Source organism: Echeneis naucrates, chromosome 18 (genome assembly GCF_900963305.1).
Source record: "Echeneis naucrates chromosome 18, fEcheNa1.1, whole genome shotgun sequence".
In the NCBI taxonomy this organism is placed as follows: domain Eukaryota; kingdom Metazoa; phylum Chordata; class Actinopteri; order Carangiformes; family Echeneidae; genus Echeneis; species Echeneis naucrates.
Genome location: NC_042528.1, coordinates 3,026,615 through 3,043,156, shown reverse-complemented (window position 1 = coordinate 3,043,156; position 16,542 = coordinate 3,026,615). Strand labels below are relative to the sequence as shown.

General features: G+C 44.4%; 4 protein-coding genes across 5 annotated transcripts; 2 read left to right on the top strand and 2 right to left on the bottom strand.

Annotated features, from left to right (window-relative positions):
* The first annotated feature begins 505 nt into the window (after nucleotides 1-505).
* On the top strand, nucleotides 506-4,054 carry LOC115058458 (SLAM family member 8-like). Its single transcript, XM_029525784.1, has 8 exons — nucleotides 506-752; nucleotides 927-1,235; nucleotides 1,328-1,612; nucleotides 1,723-1,788; nucleotides 1,883-1,898; nucleotides 2,011-2,066; nucleotides 2,171-2,238; nucleotides 2,640-4,054. Exons 1-8 carry the CDS (start codon nucleotides 644-646, stop codon nucleotides 2,658-2,660), a joined length of 930 nt encoding a protein of 309 aa, XP_029381644.1. The 5' UTR covers nucleotides 506-643; the 3' UTR covers nucleotides 2,661-4,054.
* Nucleotides 4,055-4,254: 200 nt separating this feature from the next.
* Nucleotides 4,255-7,720, top strand: LOC115058456 (SLAM family member 7-like). 2 transcript variants are annotated; one of them, XM_029525782.1, is made up of 8 exons: nucleotides 4,255-4,372; nucleotides 4,590-4,701; nucleotides 5,608-5,910; nucleotides 6,458-6,739; nucleotides 7,001-7,114; nucleotides 7,209-7,264; nucleotides 7,353-7,427; nucleotides 7,516-7,720. In XM_029525782.1, the coding sequence occupies exons 2-8, from the start codon at nucleotides 4,638-4,640 to the stop codon at nucleotides 7,588-7,590; spliced, it is 969 nt and encodes a 322-aa protein (XP_029381642.1). In that variant the 5' UTR covers nucleotides 4,255-4,372; nucleotides 4,590-4,637; the 3' UTR covers nucleotides 7,591-7,720. The 2 variants fall into 2 exon arrangements, with proteins under 2 accessions (XP_029381642.1, XP_029381643.1); XM_029525783.1 differs by lacking the exon at nucleotides 4,255-4,372 and having other exon boundaries at nucleotides 4,585-4,701.
* LOC115058459 (CD48 antigen) lies at nucleotides 6,805-10,103 on the bottom strand. The gene is made up of 7 exons (XM_029525785.1): nucleotides 9,983-10,103; nucleotides 9,515-9,733; nucleotides 9,320-9,424; nucleotides 8,693-8,959; nucleotides 8,321-8,413; nucleotides 7,989-8,028; nucleotides 6,805-7,759 (listed from the first exon to the last, which is right to left on the bottom strand). The coding sequence occupies exons 1-6, from the start codon at nucleotides 10,014-10,016 to the stop codon at nucleotides 8,006-8,008; spliced, it is 741 nt and encodes a 246-aa protein (XP_029381645.1). The 5' UTR covers nucleotides 10,017-10,103; the 3' UTR covers nucleotides 6,805-7,759; nucleotides 7,989-8,005.
* Nucleotides 10,104-10,203: 100 nt separating this feature from the next.
* Nucleotides 10,204-16,237, bottom strand: LOC115058999 (vang-like protein 2). The gene is made up of 8 exons (XM_029526581.1): nucleotides 16,065-16,237; nucleotides 14,116-14,348; nucleotides 13,825-13,948; nucleotides 13,131-13,738; nucleotides 12,827-12,963; nucleotides 12,459-12,594; nucleotides 11,821-12,073; nucleotides 10,204-11,716 (listed from the first exon to the last, which is right to left on the bottom strand). The coding sequence occupies exons 1-8, from the start codon at nucleotides 16,197-16,199 to the stop codon at nucleotides 11,456-11,458; spliced, it is 1,887 nt and encodes a 628-aa protein (XP_029382441.1). The 5' UTR covers nucleotides 16,200-16,237; the 3' UTR covers nucleotides 10,204-11,455.
* Between the last annotated feature and the right edge of the window lie 305 nt (nucleotides 16,238-16,542).

Sequence of the window (16,542 nt, the reverse complement as noted above, 5' to 3'; positions counted from 1 at the left end):
GAAGTGTGAGGTTGAACATCCGTCTGCAGGATGGAGGTTCTTCTGGCATCAGGCTGTCCCCACAAAAAAAAAAAATATCTACAAGAGACAGCTGCTACCAGGCAGCTCCAACGGGACGGCAGGGTATTTCTACATCCTCCAGGCGCCCACATACACAGCACGCTACGGGTGTAGAGTCAGGAGAGGACACCCAGCGTATTACTCAGATTACTGTGATTCCAAGTTTGTCTGGTCTGAAGGTCAGTATGTTTGTTTTTCTTTCTTTTTTTTTTTTTTACTTATCTCACAAACACACTGATTATCATGTCAGGTGTTGACAGTCCTTCAACTCCAGTTGCTCTGAATGGATTCAGTTTAGGTTAAATGGCAAAATATCTAATTTGTGTATATAACTGCTGAAATTTAAGTCACACCAAAAACAATTCAACGGTTGAAAGGATTCCATGCACTTTGGTTGGTTTACTTCATCATGGTCTGTTTCTCAGGTTTCCATCCTTCAGCATCTCTTAAAGTGTTTCCCAACAAAGTGGAGTACTTCCTCTCTGAGTCTGTGTCGCTGAGCTGTGAGGGAAACGCCACGAATTGGAGAGTGAGGAAGTTCAATCAAAGAGGCTCATTGTCGAACTGTAATGACTGGGGAAAGATGAACGGCTCTACGTGCACCTTCCAAACTTTAGAGCACAGTCATGGGGTGTACTGGTGTGAGTCTGGATCTGGGATGTTCAGCAACGCGGTCAACATCACCATAAAGTGTGCGTTTATCTGCACTTTTGTACAAAGTTTCCTTCAAAATTACAATTCTGTGACCTTAAAGAATTAGCAGCTACTTTTTCCTCCTCTGTGTCCCTGTCGGCAATAAAACCAGCAAACAGTTTAACAGTTACAAAAAGATTATAAGATACTTACACTGTTGTTTTGTGTTTCAGCTATGAATGATTCCACATATCAACAGATCGTTCACAAACAAGCTGGAGACACTGTGGAGCTTCCATCGGGCTCACCAATACACGGGGTCACCTCAGCAACCTGGAAATATGGGGATGAAATAGTTGCAGACATGAAGAGAGAGTTTTCTGAAAGTCCTCAGTTTGCAGGCAGAGTAAAACTGAACCCCACGACTTTTAGTTTAACGGTGAGAGGCCTGACGCTCGGAGACTCTGGTGATTTCAGCTTTCTCTCAGAGGTCAACAGTAAGAGTAAGAGAGAAACGGTCACATTCACTCTGCAAGTTCATGGTGAGAATGTTTTTCTGTCCTGGTATTAAGTTCTTGGTCAGTAAAGCATAAATTCAGAGAATAAAGACCATTTTCTGCTGCTGCACCCTTAGAGCCCATGACTGCACCCATCCTGACTGTCAGCTCCACCTCCTTTGCCTCGGATCCTGAATCCTGCATGGTTTTCCTCAAGTGCTCTTCAGCCAGTGAACCCAGTGTCACCTACAAGTGGACTGTGAGGGACCAGGTCCACAGTGACTCCAGTACTCTGCAGTATGTCATCAGGCCACAGGACAGGAAGACCAAATTCACCTGCACCGTCAGGAATTCAGTCAGTGAGCAATCTGCGTCCACAACAGCGAACTGCCATAACGGCACGTTCCTCAAGCAAGAGACCGGTACGGTGAAGCATGGAATTTAGTTTTGAACACTAAACACAATTAAATAAGGACTTTGTTATTCATAAATACTACAGCGTCCAGCTCCTCACCTCTTGTTTTGTCCTTAGTTGGGCTGCTTATTGGACTGATTATTGGACTGATTCTTGTGGTCTTGCTGTTTATCTACACAAAGTGTGAGTCTTCCTCTTGATGACAGTCATTTGTTAACGAGATTATCAGGTCATGAAATTGAGCTGTGGAAACAATGAATTTTTGTCTTTTTCACAGTTGAATGTTGTAAAAGGTGGGTGTGATCTTTTTTTTTTTTTTTTTTTAAAGACATTTGTTTTTTTGTTGTTGCAAATACACTAAAAGTAATTAACAAAGTGAAGTGAGCCCCCAACTTTATGTTTCAGGCCCGCTCGGTCTCAACAAGTCGATCAGGAGCCTGAGTATTCTTCTCTTCACCACGGTCAGTCCCAGATTCTGCTGTTTCACTGCCATTTACAAAGAAAAATGGTCACAAACCCTCCAACTTATCAAGACGTCTTTTTCTTAATTCTCATTGTCCCGCAGTTGAGCTATGTGTGTATGAAACACTGAGAGGTCCTGAAGATGCTGAAATAGGAGCCAGAGCTTCCACAGTGAGTTCACAAAAAGTAGTTCATGTTTTCTGCTGGTCTTTATCATTTAGTCATCCTGTTGTGCAATAGTTTAGTTCTCTGAAGCGCCCTCACCCCTCTTTATCGCAACTATCTCACTCTATCTCATAGAGTTTACATTTTGTGAATATTACTATCAAAGATCAAACCTCAATAAGGAATTGAAAATGCTCATGCCAAACACGTCTTATCCGCAGTTTCAGAAACACTAAATCCTCCTGCAATCTTAATTTAAAAAAATTATATATTGTTGTTGTTGTTGTTGTTATTATTGTTATTATTATTATTATTATTATTATTATTATTATTATTATTATTATTATTATTATTATTATTATATCTATATCTTTGTCTTTTTCATTTCTCTACTCATTTATTTTCAGGTTCATAAAGATCATCTTTAAAAAAACAAGATAAGTACAGACGACAAACGTTCACATTTGTATTTTCTACAGTTTTTGCTGAATAATCATAATAATTGGAAACGTGTAAAAGGAACAGACATTTTGTGTTGATGTGAAACTCCCTCCAGTCTACAAACATATTTGCATCTTGACTGTGTTTAACTGTGCATCTAAATAATAATATTATTCTGCTATGAAAGATCATTTATCTCAACTTGAGCAGCGATTAGTAAAAATTGTTCCAGAGGAACTCTTGTTTCCATAAAAAGAGAGTTTTATGTAGAAAATAGAAAAGTAGTCAATCTTTCGTAGAAATCTGAAAGTGTAATAAATAATTGTACAGCTCTGAACTCATCTGGTCATTGATTCTCAGTAGGGTGTGTCTTTTCTGGCTTGGTTCTGTTTCTCTAATGACTCATATTCCAGTCAATATACCATCCCCCTATCACTTCTTCTTTCGAAGTTACCAAAAGCAACAGAGGTCAATGTACACTTCCATTTTCCTAAATAGCCACTTAAAGTTGCTAAACACCCAAAAGCATCATGTCACAACGGAGGATCGCCAAATTTTAGTCAAAAGTTTGAAATCAAAAATAATGTGGGACATAAAAATGGCTGTTTCCAGTAAATGAATAGAACTTAGATTTATGTATACTTCTTTTTTTTATCTGTAGCCCAGATGAGTTGTGAATACCATCGTGCTATTGGCCAGAAGGAGCCATTTTTGACATGTTAATCGTTAATAGTTTAGTTTATTATTGTGTTCCTGCACAGGAAATAGGTTTCATCTAAAGTTTCCTTTAGTGTTGTGTGTTGGCTCTGAGCGGAAAAAGGCTGATTTGTCCTGAGTGTCATAGACAATTCATTTTTAAATTAAATATGGCAGCCTCATGATGGCGTCAGAGGGTAAAATTGAGGGAGGTCATTTTCAGGTAAATGACGTTTTGAGGAAGACGATTATCTGTGCAGAGTAGTAACAACTGAGTCGTCGTTGTGGTACTTCAGTGGACTGTGAAGTGGCATCTGTCAGATGAGGGTGAGATCTCTCGGGTCACAGAAATGGTGAGAGCGAACGTGTGGGAAGAGAGGGTAGCTGTGAGAGCGCTCAGTTTCATTGCAACTGGTGGGCAGCACCTCTGCTCTCTGGCTCATGCTGTGGCTTTCATGTCGAGGCTGATCTGTCAGCAGACCCTGAGGTTTATAAGAAGCACAGCACAGCCCGACAGCAAGAACACCACAGACCTTAACCCTGTGACATTTTCACAAAGCACACCACACTGGGGTCTTTTCTTCTTCGGCTGTCTGAAATCAAAAACTCTCCTAACTAGGCCTCATATTTCCTGAGAATTCAATGCGTCGTGTTCATTTTGAGGGACAGATCTTGAAAGGCGAGGCTGTTTGGGTTTTTCGTCATCTGCGTGTAACTTGACATAAAGATGTCGTTGGTCTTGATGCTGTTCGAACGATTCCACCACATAAAATATAAACTTCAGCTTTGGATGCATTAGACCAGGCAGAACGAAGACATGGGAGGAGGAATACACTGGAAGTGCTTGTTCCTTCCCTACATCCGAACCAGCCCAGGTACTTGTCAGCGCCCACCGTTCATCCTCTGACACTCAATTCCATCTCATGAAACATTTACTTTAGGCCCGTATCTCTTTGTGGAGGACTCCGAAGGCAGGATGTGGCTGAGTTCTTCCTCCTAAAAAGTAACCAGACTTGAATCCTTATCGTGCATTTTCACATGTATGATTCAGATAAATTTTTAGACACACTGTTTAAGTTCAGCTGAAGTTAAATAATCCTCAAATAGAACAGTAACAGATGATTTTTGGTCTTCACAAGGAATAGTTGTCTTCTTGGCTGCTTAAAACTTCCCCCCACTCACCACCCTCTGTTATTTTTTTCTGTCCTCTAACAACTCAGTGTGATCAACCAAATGAGGAAGCAGACGTCTTTCAGCTCCTGACAGAGATGGCTGGTGGTCGCACTTGCTGCTGCTTCGGTGTGGTGCTGCTGCTTGGGCTGTGTCTGCACGGTACGTACACCTTAATTCTGCTTATAATATAACCTGATGATCTGCCAGGTCTGTCTAGATTTTTGTCATCTTGGAAAATTAAACCTGCAAGATTACTAAATTATAATAAAACCATTGAAAAGTATGTGTAAACAGACTAATGACCCGAATGAAGAAATGACTTCAAGGAGTGTTTGTTAGTTTTCCTCTAATATTTTCATGGCTTTATTAGAAAACTGAATTTGTTTTAAGAGCCAGAAATGCAGGATATGTATTTTAAGGTTCTTATTTTGCAGAAGGACTCAAGTCGGCAAATTCTGTTTGCTGTATTCCTTGTTCCCCGTTTCCTTTAATTTGGTTACATTTATCACAACTACAACAAGAGAAGTTGTATTCTGAAAAGTCACAGTCCTGAGCTGGAACAAACGGGCTGTGCTGGAGATTTGCAGAAGCAGAGCAGGGCACATTAGCACTAGATTTTTGTGTGTCCATAATGGGCTCCGGTGAATCACACTTTGTACGGATGATGTGAAATGCTTGTGTGAGATGAAAAGGAAGTGTCCGGCTGCAGACCTAAAAACTCACCGTCACAACTGTGCAAAATGACATTTCCTGGAGAACAGCAGCAGCACTGACAGAAAATGACACACTGCTGGTTTTGTGGCTATGAGCTGATTTCGCTTTGGAAATTTTGTAACAATAACTGGACCATCTCTGGTCAAATTTTACTCTACTTTACTGTTGTCTAGTTTTTTGTTCTTGTCTTTTACTGTTTCACTCTGGAGGAAATCAGTTTGCAGGCTGCTGCTTTCATGGAGTGTTAAGTTCTTTTATGAAACTATCTTATTGTGATGCTGCCCTGCCATGGTCTGATGCATTTTCTCATATTTGACAATGAAGTTTGTGGAACTTGTTTTTGTGTTTCAGACGTAGAGACTTCTGGCTGTTCAAAGATCATCCGTGCACCAGTTGGAGGCAAAGTGGTGCTTCCATCATGCCTATCACCTGAAGGTGTCACCTCATCAAGATGGATGTTTAAAGAAACTGTTCTCATTGCTGTCTTAGATAAAGAAAACCCACCCACCCAGTTCAGAGGCAGGGGAGAAATGTGTTCAAATTACAGTTTAATATTGACTAAACTGACTCATGAAGACTCTGGTAATTATAGTTTTGTCTCAGAGGTGAATGGGCGCCAAAGAGGAACAACCATCATCACTCTGCATGTTTATGGTGAGATGCTTTATTTTTTTTTTCTGGCCTAATGTGTCGTATTTTTAATATGCACTTATTCTGTTAGTGTTCTAAGATGTTTATATCATATTCACATTTCACACGGGGCAATGGTTAACGCTGTGGCCCCACAATAAGAAGGCTGCAGTTTCGGTTCCCGGGAGTGCATGTTCACCCCCGTGCCTTCACGGGTTTCCTCACCAGCTCACAGTGATGTAAAGAAACAGCCAACACAGTTAACTGTAGATTATCAGCCACATCTGACTGATAGAGGAAATAGTTCAGTACGTGAATGCAGACACACACATCTAACTAACCAACTTACAAAGACAGGAAACATCATGATGCTCACAACCTGCTCCTTTTTATTCAGCCACCAATTAAATGGATGGCTGTTGGTCTACATGTCAGGGCGTACTCCCATCATGCACAGATCAGCAGGTCCCATCTCTGCGGGGAAGGCCTCAGAGTTGTGAACATGCATGTATAAAGATGGAATCCAAAATAACCTGCCGCTCTCTCGCTGTCTCTCCCTTTGCCTCATCAGATCCCATAACCGGGCCGGTCCTGACTGCAAACACCTCACTCACAGTAAACGGATCTTGTTCGGTTGTCCTAAAGTGTAATTCAAGTTCTGACAGCATCAAGTCCTACACGTGGACTGTGAAGAACCGGACCAGCAGCGGTTCCCATGAAATGCAGTACTTCATCAGTCCACAGGATGGCGAGACCAAATTCACCTGCACCATCAAAACTTCAGACGCTGAGATGTCTGTATCCAGAACAGAGAAGTGCAGCAACGACACATCCCTCCTACCTGAGGAGTCAGGTAGGAGTCAGAGAGGATGGATTTACTCAGAATCACAGTGCAAAGAGACCAGCCAGAACTAAAATTCAAGGTTTTTATTATAGAAGTCCAATTTCCATTAGAATTATTATTATAAATACTTAGTGAAGATATCTTTAAATGCAATGAATGTATTTACATTTGCTTCATTGATGTGGAAAATATGAAATAGCTATGGAGTTCATACTAAAGGAGAAATATAAACAAAAGAACAATAAACAGCCATGAACTCATTATTTACAGGCCAAAACAAACTCCTGCGGTTCCTGATTGCTGGAGTGGTAGCTGCTTTGCTGGCTGTTTTTGTTGTCACCACAGTTATTTGTGTTTGTGTGCACAAAAAAAGAAGACAAGCTGGTAAGAAACATCAATAGATATCTTTTTTTTTTTTTTTTTAATTTTGATGTCATATTAAATGTTTTTCGTTCTTTCTTCCTTAAATGTTCACCAGGCAGCGAATTAAACGACGTCACCGTGTACGCTGATATCACCGAGGTCATGCAAGATGTAAGTATTTGTGTACGTGCTGCTTTGCCCCAAATAATCTGCCTCCATCTGAACGTGTGTTTTTGTATTCTTGTGTTCAAACGACCAGGTGACGCCTTGCGTCATGAAGCCGTGCTCAGTGTATGAAACCATTGATGTCACAGACCTGCCACAAACATCAGGGGTAAGAGCATCCTCTGAAGGCTGTATTTAAAAATACATGACTGCTGATGCATTTCATTGTGACACTGCTTTGTTTGTTGCACCTCCAGCCCAAAACCGTGTACGACAACGTCCAGTTCAAATACATGAAGAGGACCTCGGAGGCAGCCGACCCACAGAGATGATGCTGACCTGAGATACAACGCAGAAAGCTAATCTCTTTTGTGCATTCTGTAAATAGAGAATAAATATAATTTTAAAATTTTTGTATTTTTAATTTTTTACAAATGTGTATAAAAAATAAAATAAAAAGTCATTAAAAAACAATAAGCACAGACGAGAATCCATCCAGATCTGAAAATGAAGAAAAGAAATTATATAATTTCTTCACAAGAGATTTAGTGTAACATTATAGATGATTATTTTAAGTCCAGCATATTTGTGCTATACATGTTTTTGTTCAGTATAATTATATTATCATCAGGCCTTTTTAAGTTATTTTAGAGGTCAGGAAGTATGTAAGAATTGTGGGTAGTTTCCTCAATTGTGTTATCACTTTAGATAAAGAAAAACAGAAACTTACCCGCAACAATGATCGATTTACGTCAGTATGCCAATCCTGTCTGCAAAATAGAGAACACAAACAAATTGATATTCTGAAACCAAACTGGAAATGAATATTTATCTATTTAATTAACTTCAGAGTTATTAGTTACACTTCAAACACCCCGGCTGTTGGTTGGATCCCAAAACATGAAATCCACAAGAGAACATTTTGGAATTTAAGGAGCCAAATGGATCAAATCCAGCATGCATTTGGAAAATTGGACGGAGCTCCAGATGGATTAACGTTATCTGCACTAACAGCTGTGTTCCGCTGGGAAAGCAGCTTATAGAAACTAATTTTCCTCTCACCTTTGAAACAGTATATTAGGAATATGAGAAGCCCTGCGATGAATCCAAACAGGAAGCAAAGGCCTTCTCTGAGCCTTGGACACGCACTGGAACCTGCAGATGACAAATGGAAAAAAACAAACACGTAAAATAGTTATCTACTTTACTGTTGCATTGAGGAGAGTCGCCATGCTGCGTTCGATTCTCCAGATTTATTTAGAAAGTTAGTGAAGGCCTTCATGAAATGGGATTTCACTGCTGCGTTGTCTTTTGCTGTTTGTTTGTTTTGTTGCTGTCTAATTTTGAAAACTTCCCAGTTCACTTACTTATCATTACCAAACCAAATTCTCTAAAACCACAAAATGAAAAGACTATTTATGCTCATCAGCTCACCACACTGTGACGTGAACGCCGCTGAGACCTTTGCTGTTGTCTTGTTTGCTGTGCAGATGACTTCAGTCTTCTCTTTGTTGCTGAAGGATATTAAAACGGCTCCCTGTTTTCCAGGACCGGTCATCCTGTAGACAGAGTCGCTTGGAGGTTTCAGCTCCCAGGAGAGGTCAACGCCTTCGTCCTGAGAAGAACATCGCAGCAGCACCCAACAGCGTCCTTCCTGCACCTTGGTGTAAATCATCTGTATGGACGGCTCCACCGGTCGCTCTGCCAAAAGAGTCAACTGTAATCATTCAGGAGTAAAACATTTGAAGTGTGTTGAACGTAAAAAAGGGAAGTAATGATGGTTTTCAAGCTGTCAAGTCGGCTATCACACATTCACAGCAAAAGCTGAAGTACGCCAAAGCTGTTGTAACGAGGGTTCGGGGGCAGACGTCAGACCGCCTGTCAGCTGCTGCAGGTTGCTTGGCTTTAAAATAACCGGCAGACTGCTCTGATGACTTCAGACAAAAAAAAAAAAAAAAAAAAAAAAGCTTTCCGTTGGAACGCAGCAGAGACACTCTGAGTGGGACCGCCAACACAAAGGAACATTTTAACCCACGGTGTCATCAGCAGACTGATACTTACGCAGAACTTTGAGCCGGATCTTGTGAACGGTGATGCTTTGGTGGAAGAGGAGCACGGTGTATTCCAGAGCATCTTGACTGATCAGACCGTGGATGGTCAGGTCACCTAAAGAGAGAGAGAGAGAAAGAGAGAGAGACGCAGTGAAAAAAGGAAGAGTCCCACCTCCTTCACACCGACGCTTGGTTCTCCTCTTACCTGACGTGGTGTTGAGGCTGAGTCTCCCTTTGAACTGATCCACGCGCTCAGTGTTTTTTCTCCCGCTGCGATAGGTGGCGATCCACGTGCTGTTGGGGAATATGGACCACTCGATTTTTGAGAAATTCCACGGGGGAGTTGCTCTGGAGCTCAAAGTCACATTGGACCCGAGGTAACCGAACACCTCTTGAAGGACTTCAGCTGATACCACTGAGAAAACTATAAAATATATATAAAACTGGGCATCAGAATAAATACAAACACCCTTTAGATGATTGAATGAAACCAGAAAGTCTAACATGGTGCCGTACGTTAGAAAGTCAGCGTAGTGGCCTCAATATTTCCTGCTTTATTCAAACTACAGTCAATATTCGACAGTTCTTTTTTTTTTTTTGGCCGTTTGACGGGACAGACTCAAAGATAAATACAAACTGTAGCTTTTCGTTAAAAATGGAAAACAGGACCTACCAGGAAGGAGAGTGATGAGGAGAGCTGGTCCCATCGTGACTGACACAACAAACCAAACGCACGGGCTTTAAAAGAGCCTTCCCTTTTTTGTGACGTTGACACCCACACTCACAGAGAGCTCACAGAGAACTTCACTGAACACACTGAACTGTTATCCCCCCAAATCAATTTTTTCATTTTAATTAATTTAATTCTGTTCTTCAATTACAGTTGCTGTAGGATCAAAGTTTTGGGTATCCAAAAAAAGCAGCAGACATCTGTTCTACTGCACTCCCACGACCAACAAACAACAAAAACCAGCCACTTACACACATACGCACAATTAGTTACAGATGCCATCATTTATCACAAATTCAAAAACGGCAAATAACACTCTTACTTAAAGGCAATGATTTTCAGTGTTAGTTTAGTTTCAGTACAATAAAAGGGCAGCAAAGTACAATCTTAGACAACTGTATCAAAATGTAAACTGTGATTGACAACGACAATCTCTATTTCTAGTGTAAAAAAAGACAAGTTTGTTGAAAGCGTACGGAGGAGTCGGCGTCTGTAAACCCCAAAATTCATACAGCCGCTTTTTATTCCTCCTTCAGACACCCAGAAACCAACAAACAGTAGTGGAGTGGAGCTAAGAGGCAATCTGGTGTCAAGGAGATGTTTGGACAGGAAATGAATAATCCAACACACATCTCCGCTGAGGGTTTGTATCAGAGGTAAACAGATAAGTCGGTACTTGGAAAGCACAAATTCGGAAAACGTTGTTTAAGTAGCCAAAAAAATAAAACTAACCGGCGCTTCTTGTGCCTGAGCTTACTGAGACAAACTGATTCTTCACTGTGCTTGAGAATAACACAAAATACAACTACACAACTTCAGTGGAAGTTCACAAACAAAAAGTATTTCCATGACAGCTAAAGGGGAAATATTACCACGAAGTGTGCAGTTTATGACAGCGCTCTGGTGTTTTACGTCGTTTCACTGGACAGTACGTATATCCACTTTTCAGTAAACTGTGGAAGTAGCACTGCCAAAATAAGGAAGGAGCAGGACAGGGGTGGGGGTTCAAATCCCTTTGATGCTGTCAGTCAAAAGTCCAAAATGGAAAAAAACAAACCAAAACAAAGGGAGCTTTTAGTTTTAGTGGATTTCTGTGTGTGTGAGATGAGCGAACTAAAAACCAGCCTCCATCTGATCCGGGTCAGATGTGTCCTTTTGGAAGACTTTCCGATCTAACAGCCTGGTGACAACGAGGCCAAACTCTAATCGATCTTATCAAGAGAATGTAGTTCGTTACACTCGTAATGAATCAGTCCTATAAAAAGGGGAACTGGCTGTTAATCACAAGTTCACAGTCAGCACTTTGACTTACAGCTTCTGACACCTCGAAGCAAAAGAGGAACAAGGTCAGAGTGGGCCTTTCCTGTGAGCTCATGATCACCAGCCGTGTCCACCTCTGACAAAGTCCAGCTCGTCCTACACAGACGTCTCTGACTGCAGCTTCATGACAAACTTGTGGCTTTTGGGGTCAATGAACTCCTCGCCGAGACGCAGGAAGGGCAGCGGCGTGACGGTGACGACCAGGGAGAAGTCCGAGCGTTTCAGGGTGAAGACCTGGCCTCGACGCAGAGGCGATGTCACCGCTTCCTCACTCACAAGTGTCCACTGGCGCCCTCTGCCACTGCTGTCCAGATACTGGAGCGTGGGGCCCGGGCTGAGGTAGCGCTCCAGGAAGGCCTGTTAAAGACAGTTTCACATAATACACATCAATGAAATCATTTGAATGAACTCTGCGGAAGGAGAGAGGGCCGACTGGGGCAGGCGCTCGTTCGCTCACTCACCCGCGGCGTCATGCTGTGCGTGATGCAGAACTGCAGGTGGGTGATGATGCTCTCCATGCTGTGGTAGGACTGCTGCCTGGTGGCACGGAGATACTTCTGCATGGCCCTCGCCATGGGAGCGAAGATGGCCTGAGCCGCCTCCCTCGGGTCCATCAGCTCCCGCGGGTGCTTGAGCGAAGCTGCCACCGCCGCCGCCTCTTCCTCCTGGTAACGCTTGATATGTGTGAAGGCTTCCTCTACAGCCACGACCAGCCTGGGAGGAGACGTTACAGCGTGAGCGGGTTTAAAGCTGCTCTCACCAACAAATGAAAGTGACTCACACTTCTGCTGGAATATCTGACGTTCTGCTTCTCACACACACACCTTCGCACAGTTTAAACTTAGTGAAACACTCATTGTCCTTCTTCTACTTGCTGACTGAATGCAGAAGATACACTGCAGTTGTCATCTGTCTGTGTCTGTTCTCTTTGCACGAAAACAGGGACTACCAACGGCCGCTAGGAGCTGATCGCAAGAGCTTCATCAAACGAACGCGTGGGTTACTCCAGGGAACTCAAATTGTTTCTCCCCTCGACAGTGGAGTCCATCACATCCTTCGAATTCACTCTCTCCACACGTTCACCTGCGTTTGTCTTCACCTGGCCTTGCGTTTGCGGACCCTCCGCTCCACCTCGGCCTCCTCGTAGTAGTACTCGTTGTGGGAGTTGTCTCGTCTCCGAGCGGTGGCGGCGATCATGGCTCTGGACTGCCCCGTGGAGTTACTGGTGCTGTTTTCTGTGGACAGAAGAGCACGGACTGGTTTTATTTCACTGCGGCTTCATCCTTTTTTTTTTCATCTGCTGATGTTTACTTCAGCTCTTAATTCAACACATGATGATGATGTATTCAAAACGACATGCTGCATCTCTCAGACTCACTTGGATCGTTATCCTGCTCACAGTTAGTGCACTTTAAATATACACAAAGACTGAATGGATAAAGTGAGAGAAAGAAAAAACTAGTTCACCTTCTCCCAGCGTGTAGACCTTGAAGGCAGACATCTTTTTCGTAAGGATGGACTTTGGCAGGTTGAGCAGGACGGGGTTATAAACCGGAAAGTCACTGTAGTACTGATCTAGAACCCACAACGCTGCTCGCTGAACACTGCGAAGCAGGAAGGAAGGAAAGACAAGAGTTCCTCCGATAAATTATTTTCGTTTGAGAGCACAGATGTCTTTGAATATCAGCCCTGGTGATCTAACAGACACAGAAGGGAAGCGGCTAACCACTGATGGCGAGAAGCAGACAGCATGGCATGAGCTGAAACTAACCTGAGGTGTCCCACGCTGTAGTACCGGCTGGCTCCGTCCGTGCTCCGCACCACCTTCAGACAGAAGGCAGGCTGCAGGTGTCGGACCTCCAGCAGGACCAGGGCCAGGTACTGAATGAACAGCAGCGCGTCCACCAGAGAAGCTGCATATCCCACAATTCCCCTGTAATCCGTCTCCCGGGGTTCCAGCACGCGCACCCCGTAGAAGAGCCAATAGGACGCCACGAAGAGGAAGACCAGCGCCAGCAGCAGGCAGCGGAAGATGAAGAAGCGTGGCAGGGTGGCTCTGGGCGGGCGGAGGAACAGCGCCCAGGTGGAGATGAGGAGGATCAGGAGCTTAAAGGCCAGAGAGATGCAAAGGCCCTCGCATGGCGTGCCGCAAGGCTCCAGCGTGTCCCGCCACAGCAGCTGTGGGAGGGCCAAGAAGGCCAGAGGAGTGACCAGAGCAAAGAGCCCCAGAACGGCGCCCACCGCCAAACCGAAGAAACGGCGACACTCCAGCGGCGAGGACTCCTCCAGGTCCTTAGAGATCCGTGTCAGGTCCTCATTGGAGATGCTGTCCACGGAGGTGCTGGTGACCACGGTGGCGGTCTCCCCCCAGTTATCGTCCTGCAGAGAGAGAGAGAGAGAGAGAGGAGGTGAGACGGGTGAGCGACGGAGATGGCAGCTTCAGACGATGGGCGTTGAACTCCGACCCTGTCGTCTCCTCTGGTGGACTCGCCGTCCAGCAGCTGCTCTCCGGGAGCCTGGATGGTCACCGATTTGTCTCCCCGGACGCTGCTGTCCCGACTCTTTGATCGATGCCGCTCCCTCCTCTCTCTGGAGACAAAACATCTCGAGTCAGGGACCTTTAAACCGGATAACCACTTCGTGCTTCCTGTCCTGCTTAAATCTCCTGAATCGTCTTTTTCTCAACAGTAAAGTAAACTTTGGCGAAACAGGAGTTTTTTTCAACAAACAAACCAAAAGGCCGCTGCTCGTCTCACCTGTGTTTGCGGGAGCTTCTTGAGTAGGATGACTTAAAAGAGTAGCCCGAGTATATGGAGTCGTTGTCCATGTCGGAGGCTGGCGGTGGGCGGGGTTTCTGAGCCCCTCCGCCGCCGCCCTTCTCCCAGACCACGCCCAGCTGGCTCTTGCGGTCGTTGATGGATTTGGTGGAGAGGGCCAGAGGGAGGCGCAGCAGGTCCACTTTAGTCCGGAGGGAATCTATCTTGGAGGTCTGGGGGGGGGACAGCGAAGGAGAGATGAGAAGGGGCGAACAGGAAGGAAAAAGGATCATTTGTCACATCAGGCGAGGAGTAAAAGCGCCGAACAATCAGCAGAGAGGCGGCACTGGGAGGTGTGTGAAGCCTCGTCTGCTTTGGGGGAGTTTTATGAGCAACTCCGCTGTGTGCTCAGCCAATGAAGGGCGAGCACGCCAGCTTCTATTCTGGGCTGGAAGTCTCCAGCGAGGAGGACCGAACGAACACGTTCCAGTTTTGTACACGAATGACTCAAGAAAAGCTGAAATGTTTCTTTCTACGTCTGAGCCAAGAAAAAAAAATATTTCGAGAGAGAGAGAAAGAGATCATCTGGTTCACATGAGGTTTTTTTTTTTCTGGTCTTATCTCGTGTGCATCGACTCTTCCTGTGTGTGTTTGTTTTTGTGTTGCTTCATGTGCGATACGTACTTGTGGAGACGCTGCATTCCCCAACTGTCCCCTGTGATCTCCAAGGGCAACAGAGCTTAGCTGCTACAATGGGCATGAATGGGAGGCTGTGGGTGAGAAAAGGCAGGGGGGAGGGGGGTCGTTTCCATGGCCACATGAACATCAACTCACCTCCCCCCCACCCCCACCCCCACCCCCACCCTTTCAACCAAACACCTCAGAGGACAGAAAGAGACACTCATAACTCGCCAAACTACCAACGTGATTTCATTTTAGGGACATTTCTGCTTTCAGAATCTGTTTGTGTTTGAGAGTTGAACAGCAGAATAAACAAACTAATCTAATAACAAACCTCCTCGTGCTCTCCATTCGTACCTTGACCTCCTGGGTCCAACCTCAGAAACAGATTTCATGTGATCTGCGCTGGCGAGGCACGGAGATTTTAAAACCTGTCGTACTGTGTTTGTGTTTTTTAATGTACCGCAAACAGCAGCAGACACAGATGAGGAGGAAAAAAGCCGCACGCCATCTTGGCTGCAGTTTGGTTTAAAAAAAAAAAAAAAAAAAAGTCTGAAGTCAGATAAAAGAAAAACCAGAAATCAATAATGTGCAGAAGAGAGTTGACATCAGTCTGTCTCATTGATTTTGAGTCCACGTGCACGCGGCGTGGAAACTGTTGGCACACTGTGAAAAACAAACAGCTTGGCCTCCACCGTGACTGAGAATCTCTGCTGGCAGCAGCTGCGCTTCTTCTTATTGTGATTTACTGTGTTTGACAAAGAGAAGTCAGGTTTCTCTTTACAGTGATCATACGTGGGGCCCCCAGGGGCCTCCAGGCCTCAGGGTGGCAGTGGGCCAGCCAGCGGGGTGTGGCTGCCGCCTGTCCAAAGACCAAGAGCGACCCAAGACCGGGCAGTTCTGCCTGCAAAGTCCAAAACACGGCGTTTTTAAAGATGTGAGCCCCCCCAGGACACACCCAGGCTGGGGAGAGGTGGGCGACACACCGGTGAATACACAACCAGGCCACTCATACATGTTGACAACAGTTGGATAAAACAAATAAATAAATAAATGCAAACCACCCCCCCCCCCCCCTCTAAATGCCTTATCCACCAGCTGTTCCACTTGGCACGGCGTGCGTAAAAACGCAAAAAGGGATAAAGTGAGAAAGCAGAAAATTCAGCTTCAGCACGGCGGAAAAAAAAACAAACAAAAAAAACGGAGCCTGTTTGTAATTACAACAAAGACACACGCTGACGGACGAGCAGCCGCCGGAGGGCTCTTACCTTCAGGCCGGCAGCTGGACTCCTCTTTGTGTGTCTGTTTGTCTCCTCCCGTCTGCAAAAGCCAGCGACACGCACCTCATCCCGGCTGCGTGAGGAGGAGAAACCCCGCAGAGAGCCGGAGGAGGCGGGGAGCATCCCGCACCGGAGGACTGTCAAGTTAGACGGAAGGACCCGCCCTGCTTCCGGTCAGGAGCTTCAAAACAAAACCGGAAATGTGATAATAGAATACAACGTAATTTTTTATATACAAACTGTACAAAATAAGAGCAGTGAACAAAAAAAAGAAAGATTTCATTTCCAGATGAAAACATCTGTAAAACTTTAATTAGCCTTTTGATACTGAACACTCTGGTTTGGTTTTCTGAGAATGATCTGATCAATTCAAAGAAGTTTATTGAAATGACATTAAAGTCACAAAGTGAAGTATTAAATGTGACATTTACTATTATCACCATCATATTCAGCTGATTCCAGTCTG

Coding starts and splice junctions, on each gene's coding strand:
- LOC115058458 (XM_029525784.1), top strand. CDS start 644: ATGAACGGCTCTACGTGCACCTTCCAAACTTTAGAGCACAGTCATGGG. Junction 1,236..1,327: donor ATTCACTCTGCAAGTTCATG/GTGAGAATGTTT, acceptor CTGCACCCTTAG/AGCCCATGACTGCACCCATC. Junction 2,239..2,639: donor TAGGAGCCAGAGCTTCCACA/GTGAGTTCACAA, acceptor ATTTATTTTCAG/GTTCATAAAGATCATCTTTA.
- LOC115058999 (XM_029526581.1), bottom strand. CDS start 16,199: ATGCTCCCCGCCTCCTCCGGCTCTCTGCGGGGTTTCTCCTCCTCACGC. Junction 12,595..12,826: donor GGTCTACACGCTGGGAGAAG/GTGAACTAGTTT, acceptor TTCTGTCCACAG/AAAACAGCACCAGTAACTCC. Junction 12,074..12,458: donor GTCCGCAAACGCAAGGCCAG/GTGAAGACAAAC, acceptor GTCTCCTCCCAG/GCTGGTCGTGGCTGTAGAGG.
- LOC115058456 (XM_029525782.1), top strand. CDS start 4,638: ATGGCTGGTGGTCGCACTTGCTGCTGCTTCGGTGTGGTGCTGCTGCTT. Junction 4,702..5,607: donor GCTTGGGCTGTGTCTGCACG/GTACGTACACCT, acceptor TTTGTGTTTCAG/ACGTAGAGACTTCTGGCTGT. Junction 7,428..7,515: donor ACCTGCCACAAACATCAGGG/GTAAGAGCATCC, acceptor TTGCACCTCCAG/CCCAAAACCGTGTACGACAA.
- LOC115058459 (XM_029525785.1), bottom strand. CDS start 10,016: ATGGGACCAGCTCTCCTCATCACTCTCCTTCCTG. Junction 9,734..9,982: donor CCTCATCACTCTCCTTCCTG/GTAGGTCCTGTT, acceptor TATATTTTATAG/TTTTCTCAGTGGTATCAGCT. Junction 8,414..8,692: donor GGCGTTCACGTCACAGTGTG/GTGAGCTGATGA, acceptor TGTCATCTGCAG/GTTCCAGTGCGTGTCCAAGG.